Source organism: Pholcus phalangioides, unplaced genomic scaffold, assembly GCF_987345545.1.
Source record: "Pholcus phalangioides strain wild (caught in Gottingen) unplaced genomic scaffold, Ppha-v1.0 ptg000021l_1, whole genome shotgun sequence".
Taxonomy (NCBI): Eukaryota; Metazoa; Arthropoda; class Arachnida; order Araneae; family Pholcidae; genus Pholcus; species Pholcus phalangioides.
Genome location: NW_028301614.1, coordinates 4,331,771 through 4,352,818, shown reverse-complemented (window position 1 = coordinate 4,352,818; position 21,048 = coordinate 4,331,771). Strand labels below are relative to the sequence as shown.

The following is a 21,048-nucleotide window of genomic DNA, read 5'->3' as shown; positions in this document are numbered from 1 at the left end:
TAACTCAACACGATTCTTACACACCATCGCAATTAAAATTTATCGAAAAATAAACAAATATATTTTTCTACTTTATTTTAAAGTAACCATTTAGTCGATTGACACAAAATATTTTACATTCAATTTTTAGTTAAACAAATTATTTTTTTAAAAATTAACATTTATAACCTTGAAGATTGTGATATTTATTTAAAAGACTGAAAACAAAATTTTCATTATTTAAAAACCTAGATGGCGCTACAACTTTTTCTATTCATTCATTTTTATTTGCGTTATTTTTTCTCTTTGGAACTTTAAACTTTTCTTCCAAATTTCAAAAATTGATTCTTTTTTTCAACTTTCGCATTTTTGTGGAAAATGCTATAAGATCTATACATCAAAGTTGGTGTCATTTTAGTTTCGGTTTCAGATCAAATGTTGTGGAATCGAAACCTCGTGATATGAAATTCCTCATTAGAAAAATTAATTTCTCTCTTTTCAAGTGGACTCCACACGTGTAAACAATTCGATCTACGAGGAGATTATTATTATCATTTATCTAAGTTAGTTAATAATTTGAGTGCATTTTAACCACATTCCGTTGATAGCAAAACATATTTTTTGAGCAACGAAAATATAATGGATGCAGTAACTCGCGTTATGTGGACGCCATCGGAAGATCTCGATCTCAATATCATCCGCTTTAGGGAGCTCATTAATGAAAAATATTGTCTATCTCTCAGTGAGTTCATCATGTGTATCGATTTATTGGTTTAATCAGATCATATGTTAACATACTATCATTAAGTAGTTCAATTCCCCTTGAGTTCAATGCATTCACAATTACATAATTCACTATGTTGTGAGCAAATATCACTGTTTACAATGTCGTGCAATCAGAGGTGGGTTCATGGGGTTTTACCGCTTGCCTGTGCGTGGACTAAACAAATTTACTGCCCTCTCCAATTTTCTTGACCTCAATCCTCGAATTCGCTGCCTTGGGTTGTAACCCGCTTAGCGCCCCCCCCCCCCCCCCCGTCTTTGAGTCACTCTTTTGGTCGTTCACATGCATGCACACGTTCTTGGTCATCCATTGACTTAGTCCCTTGCCCTCTAGGTCAACGGTTCTCAACCAGTGCTCCTTGAAGCTCTGTGTGCGTGTCCCTGAGGCTCGAGGAAAATAAATCAGTAAGGTTCATAAGTAAATAAAAAAGACGATGCTCTGCCATAGAAATTATACACTGAAAAGAGCTCTGTGAGTGAGTCAATAAAGGTTGAGAACTGCTGCTCTAGGTCATTTCTATGCTCACACACTTTCTAGGTCACTCTTTTGGTCATTCACATATTTACACAGTTTTGGTCACTCACGTGCCTGCACACATACTAGGTCACTCTTTTCAGGCCTGTAGCCAGAAATATTGTTTGCGTGGGACCAAAGTGATAGAACAATGAATTTGGCCATCTTTTTTTCCCTTTTTTTTTTTGTCATTTTCTCACATTTCTGGGGAGGGGACCAGACCCCCCAAGTTGGTCACTGTAGTGGTCGAGTGGTCATAGTGACGGACTCACGTCACAAGGTCCCGGGTTCAAACACCCACCGTCACCACAGTGATGGTTGGCTGAAGTTGGTTTTCTGTGGTTCCTAAGTTCAAGGTGCGAATGCGAGCCGATCTCCCCTTTGAAAAGTCTCGCCACAGAGACCTACAAACAATACAAATGTAATTCAATCATAACACATCATTCACTTCACTTATGAAATAAGATGGCAGCACTGAAAAAATCAAACACAACCCTACATGCGCACTCAGACCGTTAGGTACACACACAGTTACACTTCCGGCACAACTCACTACGTAGTAAATCACTAGCTCTCTAGGTCACTCTTTTAGTCATTCACCTGCTTGCACAGGCTTTAGATCACTTACAGACCTAGTAGGCTTACCTTGCTTCCTTAGTTACTCTTTTGGTCACTCAAGTGCTTGCACACACTGCAGGTTTCTCATTTAGTCACTTACTGACCTAGGCAGAAGCAAATTCATAGTTTTTACAGTTATTGCATCTCCTGTGAGCTATTCAAATTTTGTTACCGTTCTCCCATCCTATAGTTCTCTTGATCATTCATTCCTCGAACTTGCAGCTAGGGCCCCACCCCCTACAAATACGCTTCTGGGTACCATCCATAGTGGATAAATAACAAAAATATTGTCAGTTGTTACATGCACACTGCACATGTGAAAATTTGCAATGTTTCTGTCCAGTGATTATCGCTGAAAAAATATGAAAATACTTTTCTTTTTTTGTAGGAAACTACTGGGATCTTTATGATTGGTCGATCGATAATCATGTGGACTTTTGGGAAGAAATCCTCAAGTTTACAGAGATCATTGTATCTTCGCCTCATTCGAAAGTAAGCGTCTCTTTTTTTTTCTGAGCGTCTTGACAAAATCATGGTATTGATATCACTAATTTTAATACCATACTTCTGTGATAATATCAGGGGTCTGTCCAGACTTCTTTTTGTAGGGTCCTGTTTTTGTGAAAATTTCCCTTATTTTTGTGAAATGACCATTAATTTTGTGAAAAATAAGCAATTTTGTAGGAAGCGAAGTAATCTGATTAATCTATCACAAAAGAAATGAAATTCCGAATTCATGGTTTCATTAATTTTTATTTTGTGAAGGGTCTGAAAAACGAACCCAAATTTTGGCTGGACAGACCCCTGAATATGATCTATTGAATCTCCTGAATCAGCAGTGGGCCAACCTTTTTTCAAGCAATCACAATTATTTTCTATGTGCTTGCCACTCTACGAATTCTAACATGCAAACCATACATCCTATTTTTACAAGGCGTTGGCATTTTCTCCATTCCTGCAAAATATAGTTTGGCCGTGCCTACTTACTTTCATAAAAATGTTTAGTTTTTCAATCTTTTTAGTTCTAAATTGTTTTTATTTTAGACTCATAAATTTTTATTATTGCAATGTGGGTTGTGTACGTACGTACAGCAGTGGAAGTTCATCTTGCCTACACCATGTTGGGCATAGATGCCAAAACCTGAGGACTCTGGGTGCTTCTGCCCCTCCCCCCCAATAAACTTTGTAAGAGGGCCCTTCCCCGAATTCATGGATATACAATGTAATTGTATTATATGTAATTGTATATACAATGTAATTGTATTATACAAATGCATGTTTCCCATATGGCCGATCACGAATCTCGCACAAATGGGACACCCAGCAACTATTTCCAAAGATTAAAAACCGAACAGGCGTGAATTGAATAGAAAGTCACACATATTTATTATTTTAAGAGAACCTACCATACTAAATATAGGAAGCCTATACATAATACATACATAAATATATGGAAGCCTATTACACGACCATCGTTCTTAAGAAAAGGATTGTTTAAAAGTTTGAGAGAATATCTTTGAAAAATGGAATAGAATTTTTATTTAATTTTTTAAAAGCGTTAATATTCCGCTCTTAATACCATGGGGATGCTACTGGTTGCATGCATGCTGAGGTTTGCCCATTCCTGATATAACTGTGGGGGCACATTTAATTTTATTTTTACTGTTGGGCTTCTGCATCACTCCTGGGAACCAAATAAAAATCAACTTCATAATCGGGGAGTCTTGACGGAAAGTAATCCCAATTTGTCAATCATGCTTTCAGGGACTTATGAAAAGGGATCTTTTAGGCAGAAAGATGTAGGCCTGTAAGCGTTATACTGATGGACGGAGATACAGGGAAGCATTGGGGGCATGGCTCAGTGTCAAAGTTGGAGCCAACTGATCTAATGTAGGCCTATATGTGTATATATATATGCTCTGACATCATCACCATGCCCCCCCCCCCAAACTTTCAAGTCTATCTCCGCCTATGGTTATACCGAGGTATTGCTGTATTCAGTGGTTCTCAGGGGAGGGGGGTCACAATATTAAAGCCTGTTTGGTCTTAGAAGCACTTCTTTGTTAGACTGTTCTGGGGAACCGTTGATACATAGGCTATCTAGTGCAGGCAAAAGAGCCACAGGAGAAAGAAGTTTAACTACCACTGCTATACATGCATAAATATGGCTATCATTCAGTGAAAAATATTCATGTACCAATTCATTCGAAATTTTTGCAGAGGAGTATGTACTAGGTGCATGTGTAAATGGTTATGTAGCAGTGAAAAAATATGGTTTTTATTTCTTCTTTTTGTGCTTCCAAACGTTTTTGGGTATTTATATTATCCCCCGCTGGTAACCCTAAGAAATAGCACCAAATCGAATTTTGTGATTTAAAAATGTAGTCCCTATAAACAAAGGTTTACTGTACACTGAGAATTTACTGTTTAATCTGATAGTATGTTGAGCCAGGCCCAATCCTGAGATATCTCGTCGAACTCCATCTGCTTTATTTCAACCATCCTAAAATATCTCAGGTTCTTAACACACTTTCATTTCTAATGTCGCAGTTATAATGCGGATCGGAAAATTTTTAAAAACTGCTTAATGGGCTAAAGAAAATGATCTGTAATAGCCTTTCTGATGAATACTTTTCAATGATATTGGATAGCATCGATAGCCCTTTAATTTTTCTCACTAGTGTAGTCAGCAGTAGTAGATGCAGAATTTTCTGAAGTTTTTTTTTTCAATGAAAACATTATAATCTTAGTTTAAGTGGGAGGTTGATCTTCTGAATTGTATGGTAACAAGCGGGTGTGTTGGATAAAAAATTGGGAATCGCTGATATAGATCAAATTGCTCGATGAATTTGTTATTTTGATTTTACTTATCTTACCCTTAGATTCTAGAAGATGGTAAAAAGATGCAAGATATTCCAAAATGGTTCATTGGTTCATCTTTAAATTATGCTGAAAACCTGTTGCGCTATAGGGATGATCATATAGCGTTATACGTAGCTGGTATGTTTGAACAATGTTATTTTTATTCCACTCACCTCTCATTTTTTTGTTCAGTTTTCCCCTTCAAAAGGTTTTTTCTTTATTCTTACAGTCCGCAAAATGTTTAAAAAAATTGTCTACAGAGAGCAGCAAACCTTCAACATGATACTTACATAATACATGAAATTCAAGCATTTACCATCTTTATTTCAAAATATAGAAGACAGATGCCGCCTGGCAGTTTAGTGGTTTGGGAGCTAGCCTCTCGACTGTGCAGGTCTAGGTTTGAATCCAGGTTTGGGTATGGATAATACTAACAAATACTAACTAATAACTAATACTAACAAATTCCCTGGACAGATCATGTTGATCCCTTGGGAATACTCGTGAGGATCACATTATTATTGTTTTTGTAGATGGCAAATCACAAGCAAGATCAAAAATCAAACACAACTCTGGCAACATAATAATGTAAAATATGTTAGGATCACACATATCCTCAGAACTCGCATTCCAGCTTCCACAGGATTGTCAAATACTTGGATTTTTAGGGGTTTTTTGATATTGAAGGGTGTCGAAAGCAAGTTATGACAGGCATAAAGTTATTGAAAATATTGGAGGGGGGGGGTCTCAAACCCAATACAAATACAAAGGCCACAGCAGACAGAATGTCCAACAAGGTGGCTGAAAAAGATGCCCATAAAAGATATTTGCATAGATTACTATGGAGGTGGTGATGAATATTGGGGAGTGGGGCTTGGGCTAATTGGACTGGATGCAAGTTTACGCCTATGCAAGTTATATGTGGTGTAGCTTAAGTCATATATATATATATATATATATATATATATATATACACTCATTGCCATAAAAATTTGCGCACCCAGAAGAAGTCGTCAAAATGAAACGAAATTTTACACATGTAAGTACTACGTTGATATAAGTAAGTAATTAGAAAATCCAAGAAAAAGGATTATTTATTGCAGAAAAAAGTACAGATGAACAGAAGTTTTAGTACTCTGTTGGACCCCCTCTAGCACGAATGCATGATGCGATACGAGCGGGCATTGAGGCATACAAGTTCCGTATGATGTCCTGAGACATCTTGTTCCACAGTTGCTGTAAATGTGCCTCTAGTTCGACCAACAACCTCGTAGGGTGTCCAACTTGCCGTCCCAAATGATCCCAGATATGCTCGATTGGTGACAAATCTGGGGATAGAGCAGGCCAGGGAAGGGTGGTAATGTGGCGGAGGCAGTCTTGTGACATCCTTGCTGTGTGTGGCCTAGCATTGTCTTGTTGAAAAATGGCTCCTGGGAGCCCTGCCATGAGTGGCAACACATGTGGCTGAAGGATGTTATGGACGTACCGCTGGGCTGTCATTGTGCCATGGATCAATATTAGGGGTGACCGTGTATCGTAAGCAATGGCACCCCATACCATGACACCAGCTGTGGGAGCGGTGTGTCGCTGTAAAGCGAAGGCAGGATTGAAGCGTTCACCACGGGGCCTCCACACGCGAACACGATTGTCATCGCTGCTCAAGTTGAATCTCGATTCGTCGCTGAAGACGACCTGGTTCCATTCCGTTGCAGTCCAATTCCGCCGTGCTCGACACCACTCCAAACGGAGGCGTTGGTGGGTGGGTGTCATTGGCAGCACACGTAATGGGCGCCGCGATACCAGATGTCCTTCAGCCAGGCGCCTTGCGATGGCTCGGGAAGACACAGGGGCCCGTAGTGAAGCTGCTGCCTGTGTCTGGATAGCGGCCAATGAGGCAGTTGGCTCTACGCGTGCGTTTCAGATGATGTGACGGTCTTCTCGACGACTGGTCTGTCGAGGGCGTCCTGAACCTGGTCGCCGTGTAAATGATGTCTCTTCTGTCCACTGGTCCCAACACCTCCTCACAGTAAAATCAGAACTGCCTAGTTGACCAGCTACTCGCCGAGCTGACCACCCAGCTTCCATCATCCCGATGATTCTTCCCCTATCGAACTCTGACAATTGCTCATATGGCCTTCGACGGCGGCGTAACGGCATGTCTACCTCAGCATTTCCTTTGCAAACGATTAAATACACTCCAGCAAGCTCTGCTTACCTGTTTTATACTCCAAGGAGAACGAAGTTCAACGCCCTCTAGTGGCATTACGCAATGCGCAATCACGCTGCATTTCTAATCATTTGCATATCTGCCCGACATGTACCTTCAGGCCAACTTTTGTTTCGATCCCACAATTATTTCTTGGTGCGCAAATTTTTATGGCAATGAGTGTATATAACAATTATTACGTAACTAGCTATAATACCCAGCGCTGCCCGGGTTTTCTTCAATTACTAAGCGGATTCAAAAAGTGACAAACCATTATAAAGGCATAAACTGTTATGCACAATGCGTTGCAGCGTTAAAGAAGAGACAAACATTGTAAAGGCATATGCATGTTGGAAACACATTTCTAGGGAACCACGGTAACCAAAGTAAACATTCCGAAAGTGATTGTTGAGGACCAGAAACCATTGTCGCCTGACAGTTTTTTGTCCATATCGGGCATTTGCTCTACTTTGACGAACTTTTAAAGTAGCTTATCGTTCAAGTCAGGTCTTGTTTGGTATATATGGAAAATTTGGTGACTATCGGTCTGAAATTGTAGATTTGTATAGAGAACATACACACACTGACAGAAAAATACTATTTATATGCATTGTGTGTGTGTATCAGTGACGGGTCGTAACAGAAAATTCTAAAGGGTAGGGGCTCGCATTCATATGCCATCTGATTAACTATCTTTAAAAAAAAAAAAATTTTGGACAATTTTTTAAATTCCAACCCCTCTAAAAAAATGCAGATAACATTCATCATGTTAAGAAAATTAAAATGTTTTGTCCCTCAGGTGAAGCTGTGGACAAACCAATGAAGATCACGTATAAAGATTTATTTGATGAGGTGAAAATGTTTGTGCGTATATTGAAAAAGGCCAATGTTCAAATCTGTGACAGAGTTGCTGGTAAGTGAATTACATTTTTCTTTGCTTGTAGTGGAAAAAAATGCTTTCTTTAACCTTCCCCGATCAGGCCAAATGTATCTGTCAGATAAATCACCAACTTGTTTTCTGTTTTACTTACACTCGACAAGTAGTTGAATTTTTATTGCCCTGCTGCAAATCGATTAAATTTTTTAGATACACATATCCTTGCTCTAGTTACAATGAAACTTGTGTAAGATGGATGCTTACACTGTATGAAAGAAACAGTGTAACGGTACGAACCCACTGTGGTTGGGAAGGGACCACCTCATTAAATAAGTGCTATTAAATTAAATATTTTGTATTATTATTAAATTATTCAATAATTACTCATATATATATATTATATAAAAGACAGCAGCTGGATTGATTCTATGCATTTCAACTTGATACTGCATATGAATAACTTCATCCTCAGTCTCACGTTACAGTTTGCTAGTAGACTCAACTTCGGAGTCGGAAGCCTCTGATCTTGATTCTAGTTAGTTAATCTATATGATTATTTTGAACCATTTAATCTGGTGGTCTCCTATTGTCAAGGTTCCAAAATTCATACTGGGCATTTTCATATGTAAAGCCAACCAATGCCAAGGATTCTCCAACAGCTATTCATGAACTGAATACTGATATTAGATATAGAAACATTGATTTCAAGAACTGAATACGATCAGCAACCCGGACTTGTGGCGACACAATTTTCAATAAATTTGTTCATATTTTCTAAATTTAAAAATAATTCAGTTGTAAATAAGTATTAATGATTTTGAGTTCATTCCAAACTCTTTGTTGCATTGGATTGCTTTGTGATACTCATTGAGATCCCAGTGGTGAGACATCATGGTTTGTTAGGATGGAACCTACCGTAAATGGAATCGAAAGATAGAATAAAATGGAATAGAAAGGTTAGAATAAGACAACCATAAATACATTATGGGCATTGTATAGTATTTTGTTATGTGTATATATTGTTTACAATTTTAGTTTTTAATTGGGTTGCTTTATTTTTGAAATATATGACATCCATATTTGTTATGGGGCATCTTTTTCTCTGCCATCTCGTTGGGCATTTTGCCTATTGTGGCGTTGTATTTGTATAGTCACACCGATGATTAGTGTTTTGATGTGCACCTTTAGGAATATGGTCCTACACCAGTCTCTTGATATTCCATTTCTAAATTTCATACTGGATCCACTGTATACTCTTTATTGGTCATGCTCGGTCCATTCTGTTCTGTATATTCTTTAGTTCCTAGAATGTTATATAAATTACAGACTTTTCTGATAAACACTGTACAGTGTATAATGTACTCCAGTGATTTCTACCTGTCTTGTAAATATTTTGTTTCGACATGGTGTTGTGTAAAATGTTTTATATAATGTCACAAATTCTTATAATACAACAGTTTTTGGTTGGAAATTATTGAGTTCATACAGTAATTGGTAATGACTGGAACAGCACTGACAAAGCATTCAATTTTTTATGTTACACAGGTTACCTACCTAATGGAAAAGAAGCTGTTGTCGCTATGCTTGCTGCTGCTACTCTAGGCGCTGTATGGACTTCAACGTCACCAGATTTTGGTGTTGCTGTAAGTTTCCAAATGTTATGTGATTTCAAAAATTCAGCTGTTTTTATTGTTTTTCATTTGTGTTTCTCTTCTTCCATTAGGAAAGATAACTTTTACTACACAGTTGTAACAATTTATATAAAAGGAAAAATGGTTTGGTATCTTACCACCCTGTCAGTGAGACTTATAGGGAGGGAATGTAGAACACTAGACGTTAAACTGTAGATCCGGTCTAATTACCTCCCTGTTGTGCAGAAAATGGTCAATAGAATCTGTCTCTTGTGTAAAATTCATTCCATGATCTGTACCTATTGTGCCTAATGGGACTTGATTTTATAAGTTTATGGCTTACTTTTGATTTGTGATTTACGATTACTGTTAATAATTTACTTATATAAGAGCATGCTGCTGTATATATAACCATGTGTTGATTTTATTTTTTGTTATTGTTCAATAAATTTTCAGATACACCCATCCTTCAGGAATGCTTCAATATCTCTCTGAGATATAAAGTGGGGTGTGTCTGGTATGCATCAATGTTCATTGTGCTTAATGTAAACTCTGGGTTAGTTTCAAAGGATGATAAATTAAAATGAAGTATTTTAGGCTGTTCCAGTAAGCAGCCAGTTTTGCAAATTGATTTGCCGTAGTGAAACATTCAAAACCATTTCATTATTGAAGACACTTGTGGTATTAATTTGCTTGTGAGCAGTGGAATCAATAAAGATGCCATTAAAAAATTTAGCTATTAGGAAAATTTCATAATTACACATTTATAAATTATGTAATTCAGTAGGTGCATATGAAATTTGAAAGAGTTTGAGAATCTTTTTACTTTAAGCTAGATCACCCAGCGTGCATAAGTATCAAAGAAACATTTGTTGCAAGGAACTTAAATGTCTGAAAGAAATATATTGTAAAAGATAATTTTTTGAACTCTTCTAGCAAGAGAGAGAGAAATGTGAATATACAGTGGATCCTGCTTTCGTTTTCCAAAAAACTTTCATGAAAAAATAAAATGTGAGTGAGAAAACACTTCAAACGGGAAATCTCTATTTGTATTGGTGAAAGTTAAGACCATGAAAATAATTCTTACTAAGCTGAGAAAAGTTCTGAGAAGGAACGTTTCCAGCAGGATCCACTGTGATAGTTTCATGAAAATGTGTAATTTGCTCATGTTTTTGCATTCTGAGAAGTGATCATCAAGTCTATCAATAAATTAACCATTTGATTGATCTTGTTTGAATTCTTTAGGCAGCTTTGAGTCGGCTCCAGCAAATTGAACCAAAAGTGCTCGTCTCTGTAGATATGGTTGTATATAATGGAAAAAAACATGATAACTTGGAGAAACTGAGAGATATTGCCAAAGGTACAGGAATCGTATCTGTTTGTCAGTAAATGGCACCATGTCACAAAAGAGAAATTTTACAGGAGAGCTGTTCAAAGTTGTTTTTTTTTTAGTATGGCTTTCTATTGTGCTTGCTTGTTTATAAAGTGAATATCTCTGTTATTTACTTGTATTAAAATAGGATTTAGTGTCTTATACCTGTGTGTATTGTAACGAAATTGAAGCAAATTAATAGTGTTATCTCAATGCTGACAAAAATGGGCATAGTGACCTTTACCTTTGGCATTCAGATATATGTTTATAATTTGAAATAGTGATTGTTCTAATTTTTTATCTCTCTCTGGTAATCCAAAAATTCTTGTAACCTCTGCTGCTATTGGATATTTTTAGAATAATTTTTTTCCATAAAAATCAGGTTGAATATCAACTGCTTTTGATTAAGTCTTCTGTTTATTGAAGATTGAAGTCAGCCAAATTTTAGTATTGGTTATCCGAGTATGATTAAATTTAAAGATTAGAGGGCCGCAACTGGGGGGGGGGGGAGTAGGCAAGTCTGGTGCCGGGGCAGAGGAGGTGCAAATTTCACCCTTTAACCTCTCCTTCAACATTATAAGAAGGGTGGCAAAATATGTGCTTGCACGCCTGCTGACCAAGTTACGACCTTGTTAAAGACTGTTATAAAGAGAAGGTTTAGAGCCACCTAAAATAAGAGTTGTTGTTGAGAGAAGAAAGTTGAAAAATGTATATTAATCTCACTTTTTATGTACAGTTTAAACACTTGGTTATGTTTTTCATATACATTGTCATTCGCTTGAATAAAGTGGATTCTGAAAATAGTAATCGGGATTAACTCTCGTGGTAAGATATTCAGGCCATAGGGGGAAATCATTCAGAAGAGGAATCATTCTCCAAAATAAAGTGGGGGGGGGGGATGCCAAAGAGAAAATCTCTGTATATTGTGATACAATTTATAGTCGATCCCGCTTATAACGTTTTTCAAGAAACCATAACTAAAAACGTTATAAGCGGGAAATGTCTATGAAAATTCTAAGGCATTGTTTTACACCCACCATAACTTTTTATGTCTTTTTTAATTGACTTACATTAAGGTACATATAGAGATTTAAATACAGTACATATATGGATTAGGAAATCTGATTTTTCTTATCTGAAAAGCCACTTTCAAATGCTACTTGGTACTGACATCTAAAAATCTGTCATGTTGTTTATGTTTTCATGTCATAAACAACACATAAACAACACATGTGTGCATGTCACTATTTTGTGGCTTCATTTTGTATCAATAGATTTGGAAGTGGATGAGAAAGACTGCTGTAATTCCTTTGTTATATGCAGTTGTCCATAAATAATATGAGAAGATTCATTATTTGAAATTGATGTAATGTTGCAATTTTGAGTAAGACCACAAAGGAGAAAATAGTAACCTATTTGGAGAAATTTTTCTTAGCTCTTATCTGTTAGTCTTCATATTCAGAGACATAACTTCAATCAACCTTGTGTACTTGAACAGTGGTAAAAGCAATTATGCTCTGCACACCATTGTTGGACAAAGTTAGAACAAGAAAAAAAATTTTCAAAGCTAGCACACATAATCACCATTTCCGTTTCTTTACATGAAAAAAGTATGCTGCTTTCAAGGGAGGAAAAAGCCTGATGTGAATTTTCCAAACGTTGTAAGCGGGAATAGCAAAAGATTTAAACCTTGTTTCCAGAAAAAGTTAACATTATAGGAAAAAAATTAAATTCAAGAAAATTAGTCGTATTAGCAGGAAAACATTCTACGCAAGAACTTTATAAGTGGGTCATATATATTTCTAAACTACAGCAACACCCAATTAAAAATGTAGTTATAAAAACTTTATATGCAAATGTGTCATTCTATATATAATGTATCTTATGCTAGATGGCGTGTCTGAGTTTTAAGCGTTATTTGGATAATTTTTCTGATTAGAAGTACGCCTCTAGGATTAAACGGTTCACCAGTAAAATGCAGCAAGGGAATTAAATAATCGCCCTTTGTATAAAAATCATTTAAACTAGAACCTCTGCTGCCACCTATGAAATTAAAAACACAGCTGTTATTAATTCTTCTGTTGAAATTGGCGATCGATTCTTGATAAATGTTCCTTATCAAAAAAACAATATGCTTTGATGATACTAAATAATTTATAAGAACTAATATATTTGTTAAATTATTATGTTTGCTTTGAAATTTTAACAGTTGTTGTTTAGATGTCATAATATAACATTAGTAAAAATTTGCAAAGTTCTTCTTGGCTTTCAGTACATGTAATTAAAAAGCCAAGGAGGAAGGGTTAGACTTTGTAAATTTTTGCTAATGTTATTTTATAACAATTATATAAACTAATCCAAGAATTATAATGGTTATGTTTTTTATTTGATAAGGTGCCAGCAAAGATTCCAGTTTAAATGTTTCTTATATCGTCCCGTTTGTGCTAGAAGCATTGAACGTGCAAATTTTCACTTTTTTTTACCAGCTGGTTGAATACCTTAGTTTGCTAAGTTTTCAGAAATGTGAATGTGTATCCTTATTGAAACACATGCTACAAAACATTTTAGGAAAATAACTTCTACTGAGTAATATGGGTTGAGAGTGAGCATTCAAACATCTTTTCTGGCACTTTTTATCCCAAGTACATTACACATTCATGCCTCTAGCATGAGAGGGAGGGTATGTCAGTTTTTGTATATTGTGGTACTCTGTCATTGCTGTTCAAATTTCTGAGAAATTTTCAGCTTCCTCCTGCATAAAAACATGCAGCAATCAAATGAAAAATCAAATCTGAAATTCAGTTGACAGTTGAGGTCCATCATGTTGTCTCTAAATTCAACTCAGACCATTTGTACGTGTACTTTTTTTTGTCCATTCCGACTAAATGAATTTCATCATTCATTGCTTGAGCTTTGTGAGCATTAACAAAGCCATAAAAATAAAAATTCAATTCCACATGTTACGAATATGCATAGGGCTTAAGAGTAGAGTAGCCTGTAAGAATACCAGCTAAAAATAGACTGGAAAAAGATAAGAAAAATTACTGCTGTAAATTTGCTGTAATTTAAATCAATATCAGCATCATAAATTAAAGCTCAAAAAAATATTTAAATTAAAATTGTCATAATTTTTGAGTTGATGTCATACATTTGTAATTATTAATATTTAATATACAAAATATTTGCAAGATGAATTCTGATATTTTAAATATCAACAAAACTTTCAACTCGTAAATGTTTTCTATAATGCTATATAATATTCCTGCTTTTAGGTCTTGAGATGCTGGAACTCACTGTGATTGCACCATATGATCAAGAGTCATTAAAAAGGGATATAACATCAATCAAGAAAAGGTGTTTTTATTATTTTTTGAATTTATAACACATTGCTGATTATTGTTTTTGGCAATTAATTGTGATCTTCACGTGTGTAATAATAAAATATACACTGAGGGCTTTTTTAACTGCAACTGCCTACATCAATTTGGTTGATGCATTTCCAAACACAGGGAATCGCATAACATCTTATAGCATCATGGCACTGTTGACTCAGATATTTGAGTTGAGATTCTACATCTATCTTAAGTCCGAGATGGTGGGCTCAATATTTGCTAGCTTTGATATGCCACACTCACTACATTGTGACACTTTCTGTATATATTTCATCCATATTCTCTCACTCTATAGAATGAATGAAATATAGAATGAATTCACCTTTCAATTCTTCTTTTCAGAAATGGTCATCATAGCATTTTTTATCTCAAAAATGTTGCAGAACAATGAAAGAATTTTAAGAAAAGGTGTAGAAAACACTATTATGAGAATTTCTTCCACAGAACATTTTTACTCAGCCAAGGGCTCGTTGTAGAACACTGCCAAACATTCTGCTTTGGGGTCAGTGTGATTCTTTTTTCTGTTTCTAAAAACAGACCCTTCATAAAATTCCAAATCACCAAAACGGACCCTTCTGAATTTCAAAAATGAATCCTTTACACAATTCTGAATCTCAAGTCAAAAACAGTTCCTTTACAAAATGCAAATTAAGGAAAACAATTTTAAATATAATTTCTTTTTTACAAAATTAAGTAAATTTTTTTTCTTCCCATGAAATTACTTACTTTTCACAAAAATAAAGAATCTATATATATAAAATTGATTTTCTGTCTGTCTGTCTGTGTCTGTGTGTGCGCGTGCGTGCGTGTTCTCTATACAAATCTACAATTTTATATCAATCGTCGCCAAATTTTGCATATATGCCAGCCAAATGGGACCCGACTTGAATGATAAGCTACTTTAAAATTTCGTCAGAGCGGGGCAAATGCCCAAAATGGACAAAAAAGTGTCGGGCAACAATGGTTTTTGGGCCCCAACAATCATTTTTGGAACGTTTGCTTTGGTTACCGTGGTTCAATGGCAATGAGTTTCAGACGTGTATATGCCTTTACAATGGTTTGTCACTTCTCTAATCCTGTTAGTATATGTATAATAGTTTATGCCTTTATAATGGTTTGCCACATTTTCAATACTCTCAGTAATGAAACTTTTTGAATGACGTCATAATCATCATCACCATCACTTTGAGGGTCAGGAAAAGGGTGATCCTCATAGAAATAAGTGTTAAAATTGCCGATTTTACTGTAGAAATGCGGAAATTTTGTGAGGTATTCTTTCACACATCAATAATTTAAAAAATTGTATAGAATTCTCGATTTTTGAAATATTGAGTTCACTTAGAGATATACGAAGCCCAGGAGAATAAATATGAAGTAATTAGCCGGACCTACTTTTGAGTTGGATATTCGTGCAATATCACACATTGATTTCAACTTTTTATTTATATATTTTCAAGCATGAAAAATAATGTCTCCGTATTGTCTTTTGATATTCAACTGCATAAATTCATGTGGGTTAGGATATTTTAAAATTAATTATGGGCCCGTAAAAAGTACATCGAAAAAATTCCACAGCTTTAATTAAGCATTTTTGAAAGCTGAAATAGGCTGATTGATAACTTGAAGTTAGGGGGAGGGGGCGAAATACTTAGCGCCCCTTAAAAAAATGGAAAAAAAAATATTCATTTCTACGTTTCTTTTAAATCTAGATTTGTTTATTTCATGAGTTGCCATATTGGCTAACTTAGACACAAAGAAAGAGGGAGATATCACGTGATCCAAAAAGCCTCATTAAAGAAAACCCTGGCAGCACCGGGTATTATAGCTAGTATTTTCATAAAAACCAGACTGCATAAAAAATGTCTAGACAGACCCCTGATCCAATGCTGAGGCACCTGTAAATTATTACAGACCTCTTAAAAGACAAATGATTTTTTATGATGGTATCTGTTCATTGTTATATGTATTATATTTTTACCCAAATGATTGAAACAAAGTCATTTAAATATTTATTTGTGTACTTATTTTATTAAAACAAATCATATATGGAAACTGAAGTTAATATAGTTAAACTCACTTTTAACGAAAGCCAGTTACATGAAAGTTCCAGCTGTTATGATACAGGTTTTTTTTTTTCAGTTTTTTCTATGAACGTGCAATATAAAAGCAATGTTAAACAGATCATGAATTGTTAAATACATGCTAGTTTTTAAACTAGGTTTGAAAGATCCAAAACTAATAGTTGTTTCTGAAAACTTTTCTTCTTGTTTTATGCTTTTGTTCAATAAATACATAAGAAGAAACACTCTCTCAACTCTTAACAAGACTTTTTTTTGTAATGTCGATATAATCCACACTTCTACAATTTTGATACCCTTTAAACGTTATTGTGTTTTTTCTTTTCCTCTTCTGTTTGTTGATTTGCATTCAGACAAAAATAAATCCTACTCAGTTGTTTCCTGCCTGATGCTCTGGCACAAGTTGTTGGAGGTACCAGTGACAATGCTGAAATTGAATTCACTCAAGTTCCATTTGATCACCCACTTTATATCTTATATTCTTCTGGAACCACTGGACCCCCAAAATGCATGGTCCATTCTGTTGGTGTAAGTATGCTGTTCTTTTTTTCCCTCTCACTCTGCTCCTGTTTCTTGTTTTGAAATCTAATTTTTCAGCATTAGTATATGAAAGAAGGTTAGTAAATGGTTTCAAGTTTTTCTCTAAAAATCAGTCTTTTTCTAGTTTTTGTTACAGTAAAAGCCCAAATTCATTTCTGGATTAATAACAAATTTATAAAAACTCCTGATTTTTGTACTAAATGAGATTTACAGAATTGGTTTGGCAAAATCCAGAAATGAATTTGGACTTTTACTGCAACAAAAACTAGAAAAGACTGATTTTTTGAGACTTTTTATTGTTTATATTCATGAATGAATCTGTAAAACATTTATAGTAATACTTGACTACATACTAAAATATTATAATGAAACAAATTTATCATAATTTTGCAAATGATTGCTTGACCCAATAAATTTAAATACCATGAAAAATCCTATGTAACAATGCCCTCTATAAATGATAATCATCTATATAACATTATTTTTCTCTCTAGTCCCTTGAATTACATTATACAGACATTTCACTGTGTTATCAATGTTATTAACACTTGTAAACTTCCCATTCCATGACTTATACTAGCTCTTTTCAATAAATCCTAGGTTCTGCCATAACATATACAAGGTTTGTTAAAAAAGTATCTGACCATAATTTTTGTAACTGAACCAATGAAGCTAGGGAGACATGGTTTGGTACATGTATGTAGGCGATCCCAGTGCACATTCTTGAATTTTTGTTTTGCCTGCAGAAGCTGCCAGTCGGCAGCAGACTGCTGATGAATAAGGATGTGTAAGTGAGCGGCATCAAATTTCCGGTTTTGACAAAATGGCATGGAAAACTTGAGCAACGCTACTGCATTAAGTTTTGTATGAAGCTTGGTAATTCCTGAGCGAAAAAAAATCCACAATATTCAATAGACAAAGATGAAGAAATGAGCACCACCCAGTAAAGGAGTGGTGACACTGCTTCAACAATGGTTGCACATCAATGGAGAGTGAAGCACGTTCTCTGGTAGACCATCAAATCCGGAAATGAGATTATTATTGACGAAGTAGTAATGGAGTCTGGTAATTCAGGATCATTGAATCATGATCAGAGAACTTGCAGATGAAATGAGCATTAGCATTGGATCCATTCATTCCATATTGACTGCGATTCAGGAGATACAATTTCAAAGTCATGCTGACTTTGACTCCAGTGGCATGGTTCATTCGTAATATGCATCACGCAGGACACCATCTACCAAACCAACAGGTTCTGCGTCTCAATTGGCATCTCCACCGCAATTAATGCAGTAGCGTTGTTTGAGGTTTTCCTGCCATTTTGTCAAAAATGAAAATGCTACGTACTTACACTTCCTCACTCATTGCAGTCTGCCATTGACTGGCAGTCTCTACAGGCAGGAAAAAAATTCAAGCATGTGCACTAGAAATTACCCACATATGTGCTTCGAGTCATGCCTCCCTAGCTTTGTTGTTCACCCTCGAAAAAAGTATAGTTAGACAACGTTTGAACAAACCTTATACATTGTGATTTGAATACAGAATTCCTGGAGACTGTTGCAGAACTTTTTTCTTATTTTTGATTCAGGGCACTTTGATAAAGCACTTGTCTGAACATGTTTTGCATGGGAATATGTCAAGGAAAGACGTCATAATGTTTTATACTACGGTGAGAGAAATGTTCTTTTGGAATAAAATTTTGTGGTGGTGGTTTCGTATTTGTAAAGCTTTTACCTCAATAAGCATCTGTTACTATTAGTAATTTCATATCAGTTCGATTTGTATTTCATTGGATTCTTTATCTGGTTTCCTTAAGACTGGTTGGATGATGTGGTGCTGGCTGATATCTTCATTGAGCATTGGGGCAACTGTAGTGCTTTATGATGGGTCCCCTCTTTATCCGCATGCAGCTGCTTTGTGGGATCTGGTTGATCAACTTGGTATCACGATCCTTGGCGTTGGTGCGAAATGGTTGGCGTTGTTGGAATCAAAAGGAATCAAACCAAGTAAGTTTGTTCAATTTGAATTTTTGAATGCTTTAGGAATGGCATAGATTTTAAACAATGATTTTAGATTTTTGAGAATTTATGCCATATTCTTGTGCATTTGCTGACATGCAGTAAAAATAAGTTGACACCCGCTTTTTTGAATGTTGAAGCCTGGTTCATGCCATGAAAAGTAAGATTCAATAAGGATTACATGATGCATTCAGAAGACTGATATCAATTTGTATTAAAAACTGAATTAATTTGCAAATCTAAATAAAATAATAGTTTTCACTATAGCAAACATGTTTACAAATGAATTTGATAATGATAATTAAGCATTTACTTATAGTGCAATCGCTCTAACCTAGTTATCGAAAACTGTATACTAAATACATGTACTGTGTTTTGCATGGGGTTTTTTTTCATGTTCAGAAATTAAATAAATGTGCTATTTCTTTTATATTACAATGTCATGTTTAGCAGTGTTAATATTCTTTCATTTTTGCTCTGCTTATTCAAATCTTAAACATATGATCTATGAATACAAAAATATTTTGTGGTCTAAAAAAATTTTTCCATTTAGCTCATCTAATCTATGAGAATGAAAATGTTTTTTGTCCTACATTTACAATAAACCAAGATTTATATCTTAGCAGAAACACACACAAATGTAAAATTTGAATTATCCCCAACGTAGTTAGTAAAACACACAAAATTCTAAAATGCAGAGAACATGTGAGGTTCAAATGAACCAATTCAATTGCTGCTTTGAGTTTCGATATTTTCAAATTTTCTGAAATCTGTAATTCGAAATTCCCGGCATGCTAGTTCCCCCCCCCCCCCCACAATGTTTCCTGGCATGCAGGATGATGCAGAGGAATACTGTGTTACTGAAAACCTAGTGCATTGATGGGCAAATATTTTTAGGGGCAGACTAAAAAAAACAATTTATGCAAGCCAGACATTGATTGATAATTTAAATTTTTATGCTCAGAAATGAAGTGGTGAATGTGGAGACTGCTGCCACAGTTTTATTGCAAATGAGACACTGGGGTTTTTTTTGATGAACTTTGAAATTGAATGAACTTTACCCTTCTCAAATTAGAATTCGAAGCTGTGGATTATTGGCAAACCTTTTCCTTGAGTAGTGAAACTTAAACCTGTGAATTACTTGTAGGAAATTAGGGCTATTTCTCCATTGTCTCATAAATAAACAAAGAACCCTATCACCTTGTTTCAAGTATAGTTGCAGTGAGAATAAGTTTGATGTAGTGTACATGTTACGGTAAATGTGATAAATATGGTTACTATGCATAATCAACGAGCATTTTGGCAAATTTGATAAATTTTGTAATTTAATCACTTTTACCAGTGGTTATGTATAGTACTCAAGTGTCGTTAGTAAATTTAATAATAATTTTTTTAAGTACTAAAAGATCATCATTTTTACCGGTGATTATGCATTACGCCCACGCATCACGCAGTTGGTAAACATCATAAATTGTACTATATGATATACCATACATGATAATTCATACATGTATTGTACCATTATATTCATTATATCTGAGTCCGACTATATTCATCACATACTAGACTCATTCAAAAGTTTTGTTTTCATATTTATCAAATTCACCAATATTACTAGGATATTATGCGTAATCACAGATAAAGGCGATAAACTTTTTATCAAATTTGCTAACTACACTTTGGTATCATGCATAATCGCTGGTAAAAGTGATAATGTTTCCAGTATTTATCAAATTTACCAACGACGCTTGGGTATTTTGCATAATCTCCAGTAAAAGTGATAATATTTTAGTATTCATCAAATTTATCAGTAACGCTTGGGTATTATGCATATTCGACGGTAAAAGTGATAAATTTATCATACTTACAATTGGTAAGTATGCATAATAACCAATTTATCACCTTTACTGTAACATATGCATTTTTCCCCATTTATCTATTTTAGTGCTTTGCATTGACTTTTTATTGAAGTTGTCTAAAATATGAGGAACTAATGTGGTATAAAATAATATGAGAAATTTCAATTCTTCGATTTCTTTAGCGCTATATGTTTAGAAACAATAATTTTTAAGTTGGTTTGTACCACATCACAGTGACAGATGTATTTATCCAATGTAATTGATTATTTTCTGTTTTCTTATATATGTGTTTTATTTTTGCTCCTGCACTTAAATCTCA

General features: G+C 35.0%; 1 protein-coding gene across 1 annotated transcript in view; it reads left to right on the top strand.

The window, feature by feature from the left end:
• The first annotated feature begins 471 nt into the window (after positions 1-471).
• Positions 472-21,048, top strand: part of LOC149070521 (acetoacetyl-CoA synthetase-like) — a 33,288-nt gene continuing 12,711 nt past the window's right edge. Inside the window, exons 1-10 of the mRNA XM_089249158.1 lie at positions 472-721; positions 2,283-2,386; positions 4,777-4,894; positions 7,762-7,875; positions 9,385-9,482; positions 10,716-10,830; positions 14,115-14,196; positions 16,687-16,840; positions 18,441-18,521; positions 18,669-18,858. Of these exons, the coding sequence (XP_089105284.1) occupies positions 619-721; positions 2,283-2,386; positions 4,777-4,894; positions 7,762-7,875; positions 9,385-9,482; positions 10,716-10,830; positions 14,115-14,196; positions 16,687-16,840; positions 18,441-18,521; positions 18,669-18,858 (1,159 nt within the window). The 5' untranslated portion in view covers positions 472-618. The remainder of the gene's footprint in view (positions 722-2,282; positions 2,387-4,776; positions 4,895-7,761; positions 7,876-9,384; positions 9,483-10,715; positions 10,831-14,114; positions 14,197-16,686; positions 16,841-18,440; positions 18,522-18,668; positions 18,859-21,048) is intronic.